This window comes from Uranotaenia lowii, chromosome 1 (assembly GCF_029784155.1).
Source record: "Uranotaenia lowii strain MFRU-FL chromosome 1, ASM2978415v1, whole genome shotgun sequence".
NCBI classification, from domain to species: Eukaryota; Metazoa; Arthropoda; class Insecta; order Diptera; family Culicidae; genus Uranotaenia; species Uranotaenia lowii.
Window position 1 is genome coordinate 117,491,701 of NC_073691.1, and position 21,167 is coordinate 117,512,867.

General features: G+C 36.4%; 1 protein-coding gene and 1 non-coding gene across 7 annotated transcripts in view; both read left to right on the top strand.

Annotated features, from left to right (window-relative positions):
- LOC129739315 (ATP-binding cassette sub-family D member 1) overlaps positions 1 to 19,351 on the top strand; it is a 67,599-nt gene extending 48,248 nt beyond the window's left edge. For all 6 annotated transcript variants that reach the window (XM_055730722.1, XM_055730724.1, XM_055730726.1 and 3 more), the window contains 5 exons: positions 12,841 to 13,252; positions 13,321 to 14,192; positions 14,261 to 14,350; positions 18,447 to 18,572; positions 18,635 to 19,351. In XM_055730722.1, coding sequence (XP_055586697.1) covers positions 12,841 to 13,252; positions 13,321 to 14,192; positions 14,261 to 14,350; positions 18,447 to 18,572; positions 18,635 to 18,803 — 1,669 coding nt within the window. In that variant the 3' untranslated portion in view covers positions 18,804 to 19,351. The remainder of the gene's footprint in view (positions 1 to 12,840; positions 13,253 to 13,320; positions 14,193 to 14,260; positions 14,351 to 18,446; positions 18,573 to 18,634) is intronic.
- LOC129740745 (U6 spliceosomal RNA) lies at positions 4,489 to 4,593 on the top strand. The gene has a single exon (XR_008736362.1). It is a non-coding gene; the product is annotated as a U6 spliceosomal RNA (small nuclear RNA).
- Positions 19,352 to 21,167: the final 1,816 nt, after the last annotated feature.

Below are 21,167 nucleotides of genomic sequence, written 5' to 3' on the forward strand. Positions count from 1 at the left end.
ATGCCAGAGTAAAGCGGGACTTGCCCAGACTGTGTCTTATGTTCTCCAGTGTTAGGCCAACGGACTTCGCTCAGTCCCAGAATTTTCAGCTTGAGGCGGCTAGCTTCTCTAGCAAGTTGAGCCAGCTTACTTGGCTGAGCAAGGGTCAAAACATTCCAAGTTCCAATTCTAGTCCATGTTTTCATGCGAAATGTCGTTGCCAAAGTTCCAATTCGGTTATTTCTTCTCTCAGTTTCTGTAACAATTCAATAGATCGGGAGCAGTAGGTTGTTAGCCTAAAGTCCCTATCCCGCGATGGGGCTGCCATCTTGAACTTAGCTGGTGGGGGCCGCATTTAATTAATTCTGCCGCTCACTGCGAGACAGACGCTGTTTGAGCTGCTCCTGACCTGGAGAACAGACGCTCGGTTGTTGTTGCACGCCGCCCCTAACCTGGGGAACAGACGCGTGCGGCCATCTTCTCAGTCTGCATGCGACCAAAGCATCCATCGAGGTTGGGTACCCGATCTCCGCTTAGGTTACTCGCATCCTAGCCGGCACCACGGAGAGATGGAGGTAGGAGTTGTGAATAAGAGGTGATATGGGTTGTACTCCATTTACCCGAAAACCATTGCCCAGAATGAAAAATCCCCAGAATTTCAATCGCCAGAAAGAACCATTCCCCAGATTTTTTTCCCCAGACGAACCATTCTCAAGAAAAAATTTCGCCGAATGTACCATTTCCCAGAAATTTTTTCACCAGAATGAACCATTTACCAGAATTTTTTTCGCCAGAAGAACCATTTCCCAGAAAATTGAAAACATTTATCGTTACTACAAATTATTTAAAAAAAAAAAGGAATTGTTACAGAAAATGGGGTTTCATAACTTTATTCTCTTGCGGCAAAGCCGCAACCAACGAGGATGAAGGGGCTGAGGCGGTAAAAAGCCGCTGAAGCTCGCAAATCCGAGGTGGCCGCCGACCCGCCGTCGGAAGCGGCGGCCCCATTACATTGGTCTAGGTCTGTCGAGGCTTCCTAGGTCTGCGTGAAAGCTAGGGGTGATCCTTTAGCCCCGTCCGTTGGCATTAAATTAATTCAAGGACACAAACCACAAAACATAATATCGGATCTGAAACAATTTTAGTTGGAAATTTTCAAACAATTAGTTTCATTTGATAAATCATTTTGAAAAATTTAATTTCGAATCATTTGAAATTTAGAATTCATTAGATTCAACAGCACAAAAATAAAAAAAATAAATACAAGAGGAAATAATCTGGGATTTGTGTCATTCTGGGAAATGTTCTATTCTGGGTAAAAAAATTCTGGGAAATGGTCCATTCTGGGAAAAAAATTCGTGGGTCATTCGTGGGTTTGATTTCGGGTATTTGTAATTCTGGGGAAAAGTCATTCTGGGCAATAGTTTTCTTGTAAATGGGATACAATCGTGATATGACCACTATGGGGTCTCGTGTTGCACAATATCCACAATTTGCCAGCCATCATTGTTTACCAGAGCCGGATCATAAAGAAACTATCGTAGCAGCAGCCCTTAAAATCTACGCTGCTTGTGCCAATCCGTCATTTTTATTCGATGACCGAATCAGAAAGATTTTTTTTCTTAGGAGCAGCCTTAAAATTATGCGCTTCCTCAGTCGGATTCTTTTCACCGGTGGCCAAATCACCGCTGCGCTCTTTGTGCTTATTCTACCTACTACGCCATTGTCGTGATTTTACGATTCTTACGAATCTCAATTCAGATATTCACTCAAACACGTATCTCGCTCACAAGAATAGATCGATGACTGACTTTGTTTTGATTGTTTTGCCAAGTGTTGCCAAAATATAAAACGGTTCCATAGAAATTAATTTTTTTTTTCATTTTTTATCCGTGTTGTCGAATTCATTTTCTATCTCATTTTATTGGTTTAAAAATTTTATTAATTTTCTACATATGCTTCATCTCATCCCTACAGTTTCGTTGACGGTTTATTTGAAATTTAATCGATTTTGAGAAAATTACTTAGGATTCCACAACCGTGACGAAAAAATACTATGATTCAACAGCAAATTCATCTGAATCAAAGAATTTTCGTATTGATTTTGAGTCGAAAAAAACATTTTTTGAATTCAAATTAAATATTTTGATTTATAATTTGGAACATTTGTTTGATAGAAAAAAGTTCAGTTCAATATAAAATTTACTTGAACCAAGAAAAAATGGTTTTTTTTTCAATCTACACAAGGTTTTGAATTAAAGATGTATTTTTTTATTTCAAAAGCAGTTCTATTTGCTGCGTAGAAAAACAAAATTCTATACAAATTTCCACAAAAAATAAAAACGCATTGCGCTAATTCAGGAATCAACAAATCAGCTTAAATTTAACATCGGATTTTGCATCGGAAAAACATGGGAGCAAAAGGTACATTTTTGAAGCGATCTAATGTATATGGACCGCCATAGAGGCATTTCCAGATAGCCCAGGTCGGGTAATAAACAACTTGGTACGTTGACTTAGTGTGTTTGGCCATAGGTAGCGCATGGAGCTTAGAATCTTAGTCATTTCATATTGAGGCCACCCGAGCCAGAATTGGCCAGCAGTTGACCTTGAGCATCGTTCTTCGTGTTGTGGTTGGCGGTTCTAAACGAATTAAGGTTCTAATTGAACTGTGAGCGGTACATTCTTAGTGCACAAGAAGGTAGTAGGTTGTTAATCAAGTTTTGTACCTACTCGCTCGGCTAGTGAACTTTACTTAAAGAATCGTGAGAGTTAGACATTCTAAAGCGAGGCTGCAAAAACATGTTTCTGCCATTTGCCAACGCGATGGCCTAATAAGTAGGCCTAGCTAGAATCAGCCAGCCCTAGAACAAACAAAATCAACGCACTCTAGAATCCATGCTGTTGCAATCAATACGTATGCCGAGAATAAGTTAGACAGATTAGACTGATCATTCATTCGTTGTCGCGTACTTAAGCGGCGAAAGGAGGTCAAGATGGTTCGGTTTATGCTTCAGTGAGCAATGCTTAGCCGATTATTTTCTAGTTTACTAGCCGTAATGATGGTTCGAATTTTCAAAGCCAGACGGCATCAAGTATGAAAGGTTGATTAAACTTTGCTCGTGATGAAATTTGTGACATTGATTGACCGAAGATTTTTTACATGTAGGCCTAAAACGCGCGGTATTCAGCTTATACTTTAAAAGTCTTTCGCAGTAAATTACTGCATCCTTAATCACATGACCGCCTTTTTTTAAAAAATAAATTTATAATGAATTGTGTATGAACACAAAACTGGATAGGGGAGATAAGGGTATAAGTAGCACCCGAGGCATTTCTCCTAATAATCTTTAAAGAAATATTTAAAAAAAAACCAACAAGGTTCTCAAGTGACAAAAATATTATAATTTATGAGCACCGGAAAATAAGCTCTTATGAGCGTTGAATCATCTAAATCTATAAGATACGCACTGCTACAAAATGGACACATTGTTCCTCAATTTTCACCATCATTATTTTTTTTATTTTTCACTATACTCAATTTTAAAACGCGTTTTTACTTAAACTTGTTGGCTCGAGGCGAATAGGACACAATTGATCGGAGCACGATGAGCAGTTTCTGCCATAGCATCTAGCAGGGAATTCAACTCGATGAAGTCAACTAAATTATAGAGCCACAGCTTGATAAGTTTACATCTGACGATGTAGTCTATTGGTAAAGTGTTGGAGAGGTAATCAGTGGACTCGAGTTCGATTCCTGTCGAGGTGGTTTTTTTTTCATTTACCATTCATGATACCGATCGTTTTGATTGTTGCATTATACGGATTGTAGCAACATCCGCCAAACAAAGCACCATAAACATTATGTATGAGTGTGTGTGAATTGTTTGCACTCTACAAAGAGACATAGGGGAGAAAAGGGCATAATAAGCACTCCTCATTTCTACAAAAGTACGTATTTTATTAAATAAACTTTCATGAGGTTTAGTTTCGTACTTCCTATTAATATCCATTTTTCACAAAAAAAAAGGAATCTCCTTATCATCTTTACAGAGATATTAAAAAAAAAAGATAGGGGAGATAAGGGCATAACGAGCGCCCAGGGAATAATAAGCACTCCTTTTTTCTACAAAAGTACGTATTTTCTTTAACAAATTTTCATGAGGATTTGTTTCGTACTACCTATGTTATTAATTTTTCACCAAAAAAGAAATATCCTTTTTTCATCTTTACAGAAATATTAAATAATAAACAGCTTGGTTCTCAAGTGATGAAAATATTAAAATTTTTGAACACCACCAAATAAGCTTTTATGACCTTTAAACCATATTGATCTGAAATGTACGCACTGCATCATGATTTACACATTGTTTCTCGATTTTCACCATCATTTAATTTTGAATTTTTCACTTTAATCCATTTTAAAACGCACTTTTACTTAAATTTGTTGACCTGGGACGAACAGAGCACTATTGATCGAGGCAAGATGAGCGTTTTCTGCCGTATATTCCTAGCTTCGGCTGGACATATACTAAAATTGGAACGATACAGAGAAGATTAGCATGGCCCCTGCGCAAGGATGACACGCAAAATCGTGAAGCGTTCCACATTTTTTTCTTGGCTGGTAAACGGTGGATAATGTGCAACACGAGACCCCATAGTGGTCATATCACCTCTTATTCACAACTCCTATCTCTACCTCCCCGCGGTGCCGGCTGGGGTGCGAGTAACCTAAGCGGAGATCGGGTACCCAACCCCGGTGGATGCTTTGGTCGCATGCAGACTGAGAAGGTGGCCGCACGCGTCTGTTCCCCAGGTCAGGGGCGGCGTGCAACAACAACCGAGCGTCTGTTCTCCAGGTCAGGGGCGGCTCAAACAGCGTCTGTCTTGCAGCAAGCGGCTGAATTTATGAAATGCGGCTCCCGCCAGCTAAGTCCAAGATGGCAGCCCCATCGCGGGATAGGGACTTTAGGCTAACAACCTACTGCTCCCGATTTGAAATTGTTACGGAATCCGAAAGAAATGACCGACCTGGAACTTTGGCGACGACTTTTATAGTAGCATCATCCGTCAAACAAAACACCAGAAACATAATGAGCATGTGTTAATTTTTTGAATTCTACAAACAGACCTAGATTATTTTGTTATTGCTTTGTTTGATGAGTCTACGCCTCACCGTTTAGTGCAAAATGCATCGATCATTAATGATTCATGAAAAAAATCACCTTGACCAGGAATCGAACTCGAGTCTACTGATTACCTCTCCGACACCTTACCAATAGGCCAAATCGTCAGATGAAACAAGTCAAGCTGTAGCTCTATTATTCAGTTGACTTCATCGAGGCGAATTCGCTGCTAGATTCCCCGACAGAAAACGCTAATCGTGCCTCGATTAATAGTGCTTACACTGCCCCAGGGAGGTTCTCATTATGCCCCTACAGTGACTGGTTTTCAGCTTTCGGCAAAAATTTTTAAAATGCATATTTAAACGTTTTTATCTACTTTTTAAAGTTCCATCCAATTCAGCAATAGACTATTTGAGTGTCTGAACACGAAACAATGATGTAATTCACATATTATAGCTGTTCTCTATGGTTAAATAAGCCTTTTACCTTAAGGTGGCCATTATGCCCTTATCTCCCCTAAATAGCAAAAAATTCAAAGTGAAGATTGAAAAGTTATTAATATTTTTTTTTGCTCAATTCATAACTAAGGAAGATAAGAGCAGAATGGCCACCTTAAGAAGGATGCTTATTTCAGCATAGTTTACAGCTATAATTTGTGAGTTAAAAAACTTAAAATTAATTTTCTAAAACTTGAAATTTTAATATTTTTCCAAGATTTGAAATTTCAAATCTGTTTTTGTAAACTTCATAAGTTCCTTAATTCATTGAATAATTGGTATAAATTCCTCACCCTATCCCCCTTCCAATTCAGGAAGGGCTCGCGAACTTTACCATAGAAATACCTTGAGTATTTAACTGATAAATGTCACTTGACACGTTTGGCTTACTTTGTTTGATTGGAGTTTTCGAGTTATGTCAAATAAAATATGAATAAAGCTTGCCTGAAAAGAGATGGTTTCAAATTTTTCATACGCAAAAAATCTATCTAACAGAATATCGACCCATTACTTGATATGTTTTCGATTTATACGAAAAAAAAATAGCATATTTTTGATAATTTTTAAGCTTAAGAACATAACTTATATGGAACCCTTTTCTAACCTACCCTCTCCACACTGAAAGGCGTAAGGATCTATTACAATCGTAGAAACATATCTCGTACCCAAATACCTTTCCATACCATACATTATTTCATTTATTGGCTTTTTCAACATAAGTTGAGAACTTATGCTAACAAAGTTGTATTGGGCAATCCTCCCCTCTTTCTATCTTCCTGCTTACTGGAAGAAGGGTGACATCTCAAATGATCATAAAACCATATCAAAATAATTTCCCTTGTCATATTTTGTCCATTTGTTGGTTTTGCAAAAAAAAAATATGGAAGCCTTCCACCCCTTAAAAAAATATAGCAATATTTCTCGTATTCAAATGCCAAAATTTGGTTCCATTTGCTTGGTTCGTAAGCTAGTCGATTTATGCAAAAACATGTTAGAGAGTCCCATTTACCCTTTCTGTCTCTCCATTGGATGTAGGGGTGAGTAGGGGAGAGGCGGGCTATATGCGCATATTAAGGAAAGCACTCATTTTCTCCCATAGCTTAGCTTAGCTTAGTTGACTACTCATATCCACCTTAAATCATTGAACTTGAAGTGCGTAGATATGATTATTATTATTATTATTATTATTTATTTGAAACGTTTTAACCACCCGGGTCATTCGGGTCTACGGCGTAGATATGATGATTCATTTAAAACTTCAGATAACATATTTTATTAGAATTTGCTCAACTGATGCACTTCAAATTCCATGATCGCTGGCGTGGCTAAGCAAAACAAGTTCTACCTCGCCAATGGTTGCTACTCCGTGATTGATCGAGGCCATCAGCTTTGTGCAAGGGCCAAAAGAATGGTGCTTGGGACTAGCAGTTCATTCACAATGCACAAAACTCATGCTCTCCCTTTGAAAAATGATCAATAACGGCGCCGGCCACGTCCTAGTAGTCAATGAGGAATGAAGGGAGAGAAGGACTGTTAGTAGGATACTTCAGAGGATCAATTAACAATCTTTTGTCCCTTTATATTCCATAGATTAATTTTGAAAAATTCAGGAACAAATGTAAGTCAAAATCTCCAACTATAGAAACCGTCTATACGTCTGCGAATCTATATTTAAATATCCAAGGAAAGGGTATTGTTAGTTGGGGAAGGTTTAAGATCAGGATCCATTTTGGTGAATGGTGCGATCAGTTTTCCTACACCTCCTATGCTCCTAGATTTTTCTTAAGGAAACTCCTAATTTCTATCTTTGAGGCAATCATAAGAAGTTTAGTAGTACAGTAAAAATTTGCTTTAATCTTCTTTAAACTCACTTGTTTTCCTAACTCTTGTTCCTGATACACTTAATGTGTTTTCAAAAACGACCATTGAGGGTAAAGATACTTTTATCATACTTCGAAGAATATTTAAAAGAAGATATTTAAAATATTATTTGTTGTTCTATTTAATTTTAAACTTGTTATGAAGGTTGTGATTACTGAATAAGATCGTTTTTGGAAACTCATCTGTGAAAATTAACTCTTTGCCTCAGCTTGATTTCACAATTGCACGGAGAACAAATCAACCAAAAAAACATTCATTTGCTTCATTTAACAAGACTGAATTCGCAGAAATAAACTTATTGAAAATCTAAAACTCAACTGATTAAGACAAAAAAAAGCCATTTAAAAGTAACATCCCAAGAAAGGTGCAAAATAATCACAAAGCTACCGTGTTTTGTTTTTTTTTTTTGTTTTTCTAGGATTTCAAAACAAAGCTACCGTAATATGTCAAAAAACTATCAGCGCCTAAACTTAACAAAATGTCATAAAATCTGCATAAATGCAAACATGTTTGGAAAACTAACTTAAAATACAAATGGACTGCGTTTCGGAAGGAAAAAAAATTAAAAGTCACAAAATTCTACGAAGTGCAACTGTTTTTAGTCTATTTAGTTTAAGTATTTCTATGTGGCATTCGAAAACGTCATGTAAAGGAGGTTATGCTTTAACGACCGAAGAAAATCAAATTTGCCTATTTTCCTAACTGTTATTCCTGTTGAACAAAAAGATTTGCAAATTTGCTTTTAACAGCCACAGATAAAAATAGCTAGAACTGAAGTTAGCATGCTTAACATGCAGGAATATATATCCGGTTTTTTTTCCTGATGGTAATTGCAAACTTTTATACTTTATAACTTTTGACTAATAAAATTAGCTTTTAACGATTTGTTCCATCAGTTTTTTTATAATTATATGCAAAACAAAATCCGAAGTTGACGTGCTCATAGTTCAATCGATACATTATGTTAGAGTCTATTATATCAACTAATAAAACCACTGCATTCTAGTGATAAAATAGAGAAGGGTTGAGGTAAAGGGATAAAATCTAGAGACACTTTGGAGTGCTTTGGTCTAGTAGGTTCTATAAATCGAAGTCTTTTTTTCACTTTTCACTAAAGAACTCGTAACTATAACATCAAACATCATCACATGTGTTTTTTATGTGCTTTAAGTGTTCTTCTTAAATATTCAAAGTTTTATCTTTACGCGAAACTATCGGAAAGCATTTGCAATTTAAATACCAACATGGATTATTTCTCCATACTGACATACTGACGCGAAGACTTAGGATAAGGTGAAAATATAGTACGCACAATAAGACCTTTTGAGACTATCTTCTTAAATGCACTTTTTCTCTTCCTAATTAAAAAAAATACAAAATCCTTTACTAAAAATTCTGGGTTACAGTGATGTTTCTTTTTTTTTTTGTTTATCTAAAGAGAATTTTGAAAAAGTTTTCATGTTCTTGTTTGTAGTTTCATTCTTAGATATTCACATCGATGGAGTACATTTCAATATCTTGAAACATTTCACAATTCAACTATACTATTGAATATACTGACCAGTTACATTCCCAGTTCAATTATTGTAAATTAATTCTACCATTTACTTCAAGCTTCTTAAACTGCTGTTAAAATAAGAAAATTATGAATTATCGAAAATATGCTCTATCATGAAGTACACGAATACCATCCCCAAATAACAAACGACTACTTCACACTATAAAACGTGTACCTACTGTAAATTATTTCTTTAACGTATTGAGAGTTTTGTACTACAAAAACCAAATAATTCTAGATTATTGAGAGATCAGCTATAGTAAAAAAAGCTGATGTTATTCTTATAATTGGCACTACGCAAGGCTTTGTGTGCGGTCCCAAGCATTTAAATGTGATTTCGGTAAATCGATGCTATGAATATTACTTTTGCTCTTGCGGGAGCAAATCTAAATACAGTAGCTTGCTAGTCAAACTTTGAGCGTGTCCTATTCTAGAAAATGCCTGTATATCGAATATACGCGAATAATCGATTTATATATCGATAATAATAAGACTATATTATGCAAGTATGATTGGCAAAACAAATTTTCTAAATTAAGCGAATTGTCATCCCGAACTCTAGAAGTTAAAGGAAACCCCGTTATTTTCACCGCAACTCATTTCTCATATAATTGAATTGTATCTTTTCTATTGAACTGCAGTTTGGGGTCCGATCACAGTTCCTATTACCGATTTAATAGTTTCAAGTTTCCAGTGTGTAAGGTTGTGTGTGGGGTTCTTATCTTCTCCTCTTCTTCGATGAACTGGATTACTTTTGTTTTAAACAAACTTCTGAAAAACTTATTGCAAAATCTGAACTTATAAAGATTGAGCGAAAAGATTTATAGTTGTGATCGTCAGTGTGGAACTTTTTCCGTTTAATAACCTTTACAATATTAATTATTGTTTTGAAAAACCTACAAATGAAAAACTCAAATTTTCATACAATCATCACATCGGTAGATTCAAGACATGCATCTACAACAACCTGGGAGACCCACCACTCGTGTAATTAATCGAATCGCCCACCCGCCGCTCAATGTTTGAGAAACTCCGCATAACAAAATCCGTTAGAACGAAGGAGCTTATACATTATTGGCGAATCACTAATAAGTTGTTAAGATGGAAAGAAAATGTACTTATCTTTACTCTCGATGAATTTTTCGGACAAAACAGAAATCAATTTTTGCATGTTTTTGTTGCTCTCCCACATCGTCCGGTTTGACGTTTGAGAGCGTTACGGTTCGTTTTCTCTCATTCCAGTAACGCCACAGGGTGCCCAAAAATATTCACCGTTACTCTGAATTCGCCTTCGATACTTCAACCATAGATTTTATTTTGCTTGGCAGCACGTTTGATTGCAACGGAACAAGATGAAAATGGAACTAACTAAATTTTTCTGGCGTCGACGATCAAAACATCAATTTTACCACTCAACTTGATACTTTTTAATAACTTTCAGCCGCCACACGCTGCACGCACTTTCAGTCATTAAACAAAATCACCACTTCCATGAAATACGATTTTCAACACATTAAAAAGAACTATTTCAATTCCTACCAAAATAAATGAACACGTTTCTTCGCAGAGTTGCCAGCCGAAAGCACTCATTTTCTCCCATATTCCAAAAAATTACGGCGATTAAAATCATATAACAAACAATCATTGGCAAAAAGAAAAAAATACAGCAAGAAAATACGGTTCAAAAATTGACACTTGGTCAAAAAAGTAATAACGTGGAATAGATAAAATGTGAAATGCGAAAAAATCGACAAGTAGCAACTATTCGCAGCGAATCGAAAAAAAAATGGCAATGTCGCTAGAACCGTTCTAGCAAAAGGAAAGCTCAGCAGGCCCATGGGTTGTTCACTTCCCGGCAATGTTATTCAAACCGTGTGGAGCACATCTCTCAGATTTCCCCTTTTCCCCTCGTTTAGACAGATTTAAGCTTTTTTCCTCAGATTTAAGCTTTCGTCTCCTATGCTCTCAAGGCAAAAAAAGCTTAAATCTGAGGAAAAAAAGCTTAAAAACGAGATTCACGAGCACATATTTAAAAGATGTTGGTCACACGATACATAGACAAATCGTGTAACGTTGCAGGGATCTGTCTAGTGCAGAGCAAAGGCGGGAGAAATTCATGGGAGCTTTTCATCAACATGCCTCTAGCCTAGCCTGTTAAAATCTCTTACAGTTTTTGAGAAAATATTTTTATAATAAAAGTTGTCGAAATAGCCGATTTTCGAAACCGGCTGGCTAAAGAAGCATATTTATGATTTTAGCTATATTTCATTTAAACTTGCAATATTTTGATATTATGTAATTGAAAATGGTAGAAACGGATATTACGCATACGTCTAGGCTGAAATTTTGGCGAAATTTTATAGTTCTTTTGCATGAATTATAGTTAGGGACGCCATATGGCCATATTTCATGGAAATATTTTCATCATATCGTATATTTATCTGTAAGATTATGATTTGAGCGTAGATTTAATGTTTCAATGATAAAAATAAAAAAAATATTCGATAATTTTTTTTCCTTGATACAGGCATTAAACCTGCTTGATATGGTCATTCAGGTCTCTTATTCCAATATCTTATCATTTATGTATGTACAACTTTGCCAAAAACTTCAGTTTGTTTAATTTCTGAATACCAGGTGAATAAGAAACAAAAACCATTAACATTTTCGTTTACAGATTCTGTACGCACGATAATTAAAGTTCAATATATGTTAACAAAACTGACAAAAATCTTGTTTGAATTTTACCCTCAAACTACACTGATTAGATTTTATGAATCTCCAGCCATATCGTCAATCGGCTGTATGCACTGTTATGCAAAATTTGTATGGAAGTCTTTCCCCATTTATATCTCACCGCTGAAATAAATGAGGAGCCTCAATTTATCATACAATTATTTCTCGTATTCAAATATCCTCTCATGCCAAAATTGGTTCCATGTACTCGATAAGTTCTCGAGTTATGTATAAAAATGGTCGGTAAACGACTTTGGTAAATGGTTAAATAAATTTGAATTTGTCCTGATTTTTGGAAATATAATTCATTGAATTCGGAGTATAAAAGAAATCTTGTTTGTTTACATTTCACCGATTATTCATCAAAACTTTCTTTTAAAGATCGGCATGATACGTGGTAGAAAAATGTACTCTATTTTACCTTAAAAAAGGGGTATTCATTTTAAAATTTATTTGAAACTTAAAAAAACACTAAATTTCATCCCATGACAAGTGTTGTTTGGAAATACTGCAATTAGATATAATTAAGAATTTCAACAATAATATTCAACGTATCCATGAGAATGTTCCATTTGAAAAATGTAAATTTTTGGTTTAAAAATGTCCACGTGGACATTACCCTAACCCCTACCCTCTCTCCGTGGACATGCGCGAACATTTCCAAAACCCTCTCCCTCTGCTTAAGTTGTCCACGTGGTATGCGAACGACCCCTTTACGGTTTATATTTATAACCTCAAAAAACAACAAAATGCATCTCCTTGCCGCTCGTTACATCTTCTTTTGAACCGGGAGAGGTTAGCCTTCCCGATTTTCTCAAAAAAAAAACCTTTACCTACCATGATTCTTTGTGACGAAACCGGTATTTTACAGGGTTTTCAGATGTTAACTTAGTTTCAAATATCAATTATTCAAAAGGTAAAAACAATTATCAGTAATCATTGCCAATAATTGTTAAAACACGTCAAACTATTTTTTTTTATTTTACAGACGAAAGCATACCTACTCGTTTTAAAATAATTATAAATAAAAAACAATCAATCTAATTTGCTCTATATTCAACAGAACCCGCCTCGTGAACCATGCGTACAAAATGTACTTCTCAAATCAAACCTATTACAAGGTATCGAACCTGGACGGCCGAATCGAGAACGTGGATCACCGGCTGACGGATGACATCTCAACCTTTTCGAGCTCTATCGCTCACCTGTACAGCCACCTGACAAAGCCCTGCTTCGATCTGATGCTGATCGGCTTAGCTATGGCCCGATCGTCGCGACGCATGAAAGCCAACATAGTGATGGGTCCTGCTTTGGCGACCTGCGTTATCGGAACGACGGCACACATTCTGCGTATCGTGTCTCCCAAATTTGGCCAGCTCGTATCGGAAGAAGCAAATCGGAATGGCTATCTCCGACATGTGCACTCCAAGATCATCACCAACGCCGAGGAGATTGCCTTCTATGGCGGACATAAGGTACGTTTGCGTTTTGCGGTTCCGCGATCGTTGATCGGAATCAATAATATGATGGTATGCCATTTCAGGTCGAGCACTCTCAGCTGCAAGACGCGTACTCGAGGCTAGTGAATCAGATGAACAACATCTTCACCCAGCGTCTATGGTTTATTATGCTGGAACAGTTCTTCATGAAGTATGTTTGGTCCGGAACGGGTATGGTTATGGTATCGCTGCCAATTTTGACTGTTAATTCGCTCGGTAACGATAAAGCAACGAGTGCCATCAAATCCGATTCTGAAAATGGGGTGAGTGAGAGGACGCAATACTTCACCACCGCCCGGAATCTTCTGTTAAGTGGAGCCGATGCCATCGAGAGACTTATGTCGTCGTACAAAGAAATTGTCGCCTTGGCCGGATACACCAGTAGGGTGGCCGGCATGTTTGAAGTATTTGATGACGTTTCGGAAGGAAACTACCAAAAGACTATTGTGACATCGGATAGAAATGTTGGAGGTATTTTAGAATTTAAAGACGGACAGCCAGTAGCCAAGGGAAGGATCGAATGCGGTGATAATGACATGGATATGACCATCTCGCTGGAAAGTGTTCCGGTTGTGACACCTAACTGTGATATTGTGGTTCCCAGCCTAACGCTGACGATCCAACCGGGAATGCATTTGCTGATCACGGGTCCGAATGGGTGTGGCAAATCCAGTCTCTTCCGTATCCTGAGCGGGTTATGGCCCATATATGGAGGAACTTTGCGCATACCGAAGGCACTGTATCAGGGTAAACCTTGTATGTTCTACATTCCCCAGCGGCCTTACATGTCCTGTGGAAGTCTGCGGGATCAGATCATCTATCCAGATACGCGTAAGGAAATGTTGGCCAAAAACATCACCGAGAACCAACTGCGGGAAATAATGCAAATGGTGTCGCTGGAGCACATAATCGATAGGTTGGTCCTAAAGAATTCGATCACTGAATTTGTAATCATAACTAACATTATGTTGTTTTTATTTCTAGGGATAGCTTCGACGAAATCCGAGACTGGAAGGATACGCTATCTGGGGGCGAAAAGCAGAGAATGGCTATGGCCAGATTATTCTATCACAAGTAAGCAACTTTTTGATTTAAAGTTGGTGTAAACCTGCAACTTCAAAAAGAGGGCATTGAGATTATTAAAAAAAAGGGTTCTACAACCAGAAGATTATTTTAGGCTGCCATTATTACCTTAGCGCGAGCAAAATGTCTCTGATCGAGGGATGGAACGTATGTTCGTTCATGTTGTTGGACTCTTCAAGTGGACTTGGGAAGTCCACTTTTTTTCTGATTCAAAATTCACCAAAAACTTTTGTTTCACCATTTCGTGTCATTTCAATGAAGTAATTTAGCAGTTTGATTAAGTACCGTAGCTCAAATGTCATACTTCTGGAGGACAATTTCTTCAAAAAAAAAAAAAACACTTTAAAATTTTTGGAATACTAGAAAACATCTAAAAATACAGTGATCTACTCAAGTAGTTTCAAAAGAATTGTTGTTAACTTCTAAACAGAGAAATAATCGTGATTTTAGAAGAAAAATTTGAATGGTACTATTCTTACTCGCTAGAATTATCCGTTGTTCAATTTAAAACAAATTGTAGAAGATAATTTCAATGATTCTCAATCATTCATATTATAACAAACAAAACACATTGTAGTATGTACTAGACTGTTTTGCTCACTGTATGCTATTGAACTTATCGGGCAACAAATTGAAGAAGTTTATATTAAAGTGATGCCTAAATAAGCTTGCCAGATTGCTTGCAAAATTAAGGAAAAATTAAGCCCGGTTGCCCGAATTCCGTTGAAAAGAGCCGGAGTTCAATTGGTTTTTTTTTCTTTCATTGAACAATTCCGTGGGTTTAACCAAATTTGCTCGGATTTTGGGTTAAAATTTTTGAAAATCCCGGTCCAGATACATCCTGGACAAATTCTGGAAACTTTATGCTACTGCACATTCAAACGCGAAGCAGGAAGGATTGGGTAAATGATTAGAGGAGGAGCAGGCTATATTTATGCGCCTATTAAGCAGAATACTGTTTTTTTTTTCAAATATTCCATCAGATATGTGTATAAAAACTATATAGGTACACATGAGCAGCCATCTGTTTTCTACACACTGGTGAAATTTTCATGTTGAAATCTCCTTTAGTTTTCGTGAAACCGATTTTCTCATAAAAGTTGTCTAAATTACTGAACCTCCAACCGAACTCCGGGCTAAATGTGCCTTTTTTTATTTTAAGCAAAATTTCAAATTCTCTGATAACATTTTCGTATAATTTCATGGAAAATACTTAACTGCAAAGTTTTAGTTATAAAAATCATGTTTTTTTTATTTACCCTGTTATTTTAGGATAGATGGGGGCCTACAAACACACTCTCTTATTCTACTTTCTAATAATTATCAAAAACTTAAATTTGCTATACTTTTTCGGTAATTTGTGTAAGAAATTAAAACCACCCAAGTTGTTTTGGCCTTATTAAGGTTTAATTTTTAAAAGTCAAAATATTACACCACAAGCAATCAAAACCTTGTATAAATTTTTAATTGTTTTTTAAGTTTGTAAATTTAAAAAATTCTTTCATGCCTTATATTTAAAGCGTACTTCCCTCAAAATGCATTGATTAGACATGTTGTTTTGCCAGCCGTTGCGTCAAACGGCTGTAGGCTCATTAGACCCACTAGGCCATAGGTCGGCAACCTGTGGCTCTTTGGATATAAAGCTGCGCCTCTTTTGCTAACTGCGCATAACAAAAAATATTTGTAAAATTGTGACATTTTAAAATTGCATCCGCTGTAGGAAAAAGCGGAAAGGATCAAATGCCAAAAAATCTTTTTTCGTAGCCTAATTTTACAATTATTTGCTTTTCACTGTTTTTGAAGCATCAGAATACAGATCAAAATTTTTGTTTGTCATTAATCGTAAATACAAAAAATAACTGTTTTTTTAAAACAGATAAAACTAGAATCATGTTATTTATTTCCAGAACGTGTGTATATTTTTTGATCAATCGAACACAAAAGTTAAGCTGTAGCTGACAGGAAAATCAAACGTTGTCATTTACAAAACAAAAGTAGTTCTTAGTTTATTATCAAACAACATATCACTCATCAAATTTTATATTGTAAGCACTCGCAATCCCCTTTTTGTCCTCTATGAATTCAGTTGATATTTCCAAAATATTAATCACCCACTTCGAAAAATATTTAAAACTTTGACGCATAACAACATAAAAATATTGAAAAAACCTCCTCAATCGTAACTTATTAATTTGAATTTACAGTGATAATTTCAGTGAATTTAAGTATAGCTATCTCACTACCTAGCAAACATTTTTGTAGGTATATTTCTCAACAAACTTTGCTATACGTTCCATATACATTATAAAATCATCTTATATAACTCGAAAAAACAGCATTTACGTACTAAAGTGGAGGCAATATACATACATATTTTTAACTTCTGGCTTATGCGATAAGTGTTGTAAAAATTGGACGATATACAACACCTTTTACCGTACATCCTGACAGTATGCGAGAGAGCGCAAGTTTTGCTCTCAATGCATGCAAAACGTTGCCAGCGACAATATTTGCTGCTTCTCTCATTGGGCAGTTTAACCAAATGGACCCTCTGATATTTAGAAATCTGGTTGCACTGCTAATCGCAGAGAGAACAACAAGGTTGTTTTCTCACTTGAATCCCGAACGCGGGAGACATATTTGCAAACATGGCGCAATTTTGACATATCCGAGTCGGTAGACTTTAACTAACCATTTTTACGATCATTTACTTGGTTTGGTAGGAATTACGATTCGCATTAACATTGTTAACGAGTTGAGCTGACATTTCTAATGCGATGTTATGTTTGCTGGGTAACATTCCAGATTGCCTGGTTTTCCCAGATTTTTTGAAGTAAAAATTCTGAATGCCTGGTCCGGTTCGGTTGCCCGAATATCGAGGAAAAAGGCCTGGTTTTTCCAGGATTATCCACAATTTTACAAAAATCCAAATTATCAAATTGTTTAAGCGAAACAAATTCGCATGCATTTTTTGGAATTGTGTGATAAGATTTGAGATGTACTTTGGAAAAAGTTCATTTTTCGTGTGATTATTTTTCAGCTTTTATCTCTTTTTTTTTATAGAAAATACCTTAATGGCTGGATTGGCCGAATATAACCCGGTTTTGAATTCAAAATTTAGAAACCCTATGCCTGGATTTGCCCGGCCTGAAAACGTACAGAAAAGAATCTGTAAAGCTGAATCATACATGAAATTCAAATACCAATTTCCAAAACTACAAGATTGAGAATTGAGAATTACAAATAAAGATTTGACAACTTTAAAACTATCCTTGAATTGATTTTGACAGTTATAATGTACTGTTTCTTTATTATTTGTCACGAATTTTTAATGCATCAATGCAAAATCACACCATTGCAGATTTATACTGGTCAAACCACAGATTTGTTTTCCATAATCTAAGCTTTGGCCAGCATTGATAAATAATCTACAATGTTTTGAATTTCATTCTTCATTCAATTGGACGCACAATACTGAAGAATAACATGTGGCATAAAAAGAGATTTTTAATTTTTCAGATGCATTAAATTCAGTTGTCAGGAGCATAATATTTAAATATTAGAAATTTTGGCTACATAAATATTAGTTGAATCTAACCTAATAATTCTGGCTTTTGGTAATTAATTAGAGAAATGTCATAAAAAGCTTGAAAATTTCAAGAAAATTTATTTCCCTTTACTTTGTTGTTTTGAAAGCTTTTTTTGATGAAGAAATTATAAATATTCTGCTCATGTTAATATGTTCAAATCTTTCCCTTTTACATCATACAAAGATTCATTTAAGCTGGATTTTAATTTTTTAACTCATTATTTGCCAACTCATTACAATTGATATAAAGCAAACCATGTTATAAGAGTTGAGGATCCAGAAAAGAATCCATGTTCTTAGGGGTAATCAGAAACAGATTTTAAAGAAACAGGGGAAAAGTTAATATAACGCTCCATTTGGCTAATACTATTTGATACTCAATTAAAAGGCATTCAAACTTTTTGCATTCTTTTTTATTATCGCCCCCTCGTGATGCTCCACCCCATTATTCAGTATTCGTTAAGTAGATACTGAGAAATATTTTTTTTTTTATTTCAGACCTCAATACGCACTGCTGGATGAATGTACTAGCGCCGTCTCAATAGACGTCGAAAGTTCAATCTACGATACAGCGAAATCGATGGGTATTACCCTGTTAACCATAACTCATCGACCAACCTTATGGTAAGAATGATATGCCATGGCTTCAATGAAGAAAAAAAAATAAAAAAAAATGTTATTTTCAGGAAATTTCACACCCATATCCTAGAATTCGATGGCCAGGGTGGCTGGGTGTTTGAGCCGATGGCGAAGGACGCGCAGCAGCAGGTTCCTAAGGCCAAACAGGCGCTATGCCAAAACCACAAACCCTTCACGGATGCACCGGAATCGGAACCTTCTGCCATTTCTGCGTAGAATTGCCTTGTTTGGACGGTTTAAAAAAATTGCCCTATCCTATAGTAAAATTTTGATTCATCACTTACGGAGACAAACAACCGAGATTATCCCAAATTTGAAACAATCTGTGACCGATCTAGCTAGTAACTGAACTTTTTAAACAAACAATTATAGTCTTACTTATTTTATAATCACAAGCGAAAAAAAGTGCAGGTGACTAGTATGGCATAATCTTGTTGTAAATATATAGCTGTTTAATGAAAGGACGTATTGGATTTCTTAGAAACTGTGCAACATTACAAAATTTTAATGTATTTTTTCCACAAATAGTGAAACGTTTTCTCAATTTCAATGTATTCTCTCTTTCATAAATTTTTAGATGTATTCAATGAGTAATGTTTTCAAATTATGTAGATAGAAACCGGTGGATATGGTCTACAAAATTCGATCGTACCCATTTTAACCTGACTTATCCGGATATATGTATGTATCTGTTATACACTGGCACTGGTATGGAGCCGCAATTACGATTTTAAAGGAAAATACAGTACAATGTTGTCAATTGAGTTAGCGTTGTTTATTTTATATCACCTGCCAAAACTGAAGATTTTATTAAGCACTGTTGAGGCTCACACACCTTTTTTGGATTTTATCATACCCTGGACGTCTTTCAATATTTCCTTTCAATTATCCACAATTGAGAATTTAAAGTGGTTTGTAATTATTTTTGGAATGCTTAAGATAAATATTCCTTCAAGAATACGGACTCCTCGTCAGAACGATTTGTATGATTTCATAAATAAAGTTGTCTTTTTGCCAAAACGATTGTTTCAATTTGGCAACGTTATTTAAAGTGTGAGAAAAAAAAATCCAAAAAACATGCTTCGGAAAAAGGCTATAGATCAGTTCAATCAGTTCAAAAAATCTGAAGTTAGAAGCTATACGTTGCACATAAGGATAATTTATTTAAGATCATCACCACAAAAAAAAATTTAAAGGTGGTCTAAAAACCATAATTATCAATCAATGAACAGTCAAAATTGTTAAAGTCACACCAGATAAATTTTGAAATGAAGATTGAAAAGTTGTTTTTTTTGTAAAATTTTTTCTGCTTTTCTTGAAAAAAAAAAAAAACACTACGTTGCACTGGATATTGAGTACATTAACTCAAGATTTCCGCAAGAAACTAATATTCACCAGAAAGCCAATTTCATATCCATTCTAGTTGCATTTACATAAGCGCTGCGATACTTCACAAAATTATGATAAAAATAAAACTAAAAGTAAATTCACAAAACTTACGCGTACGCTTGAGTTTTTGTCTGTTTTCGCTTACCCGACGGTATCGAAATTTGAAAAAAAAAGTTTACTTACTTGTTCCCAAGCCGATCCTCCGGTGCATAGGTCGGTAGTAAAAGAACTCCACTGTTGCGAATCCGGAGCCAGCGTCTTCACTTGGTCCCAGTCAAGATTCTCGTCGACAGTTCGGATTTCGGCGGCTAGGCTTCGCTGCCACGAGTTTCTGGGCCTCTTCTTCGATGTCCTTGTGGATTCCATTCTAGCGCCTCTCTGCAGATCTCGTTCTCAGCTTTTCGCAGTATGTGCCCAATCCATCTCCTTTTACGTTCCCGAATATCGATTTCCAGCGCCCTTTGATGACACCAGCGATGTAGTTCCTCATTTGAGATCCAGTTGCCAGGTCACCAAGCGCGGATGATATTTTGCAGGCAGTCAGATGCAGCGAAAAGACGGTACAACATTTGTGCTGACAAGGCAGGGTCGGCTTTCAGCATTTCAGCAGGAATGCAATCGATCCCAGGATTTCATGTTTTTGATTGCCGCTTCTATTTTAGCCAGCGAGGACGCTTCCGAGTTGACGCCATTTATACGACTTACTGTTGGCGCGGCTCTTTCTCCCTCTTCGGCTAGGGAGTTTGTCCAGACTCTCTTGTCTCGTCCACAAGCTTGTTTAACTGCCTTTTCCAGCTCCGCATATCGTTAGCGAACTAATGTCTGCTCAATTTTGAATTCCGCCTTTCTCCGATCATCGACTATCCTCCAAGTTTCATCCGACATCCATTCACTTATTCTTCCACAAACTTTACCGAGAGTGCCACGGCTCGTCGTGATAAAGGCATTCTTGATTCCACACCATTGTTCTTCGGCTGTTCCGTCTGTCGGTGATTCCGAGGCTCGGGTTCAAGCTGTTCAACGTATGCCCTTTTTCCCCTCTGGATTCTCCAACCGGCGGACGTCGTATCGACACCCGACTTTCTCTTCGCGCCGTTGGACACGCGCAACTCTCAGTCGTATGCAGATGCAATGTCTGCGCTTTGTTTGTTGCGGATATCAAGAAGGCTCCTTCTCAATTTCCGGCTGATG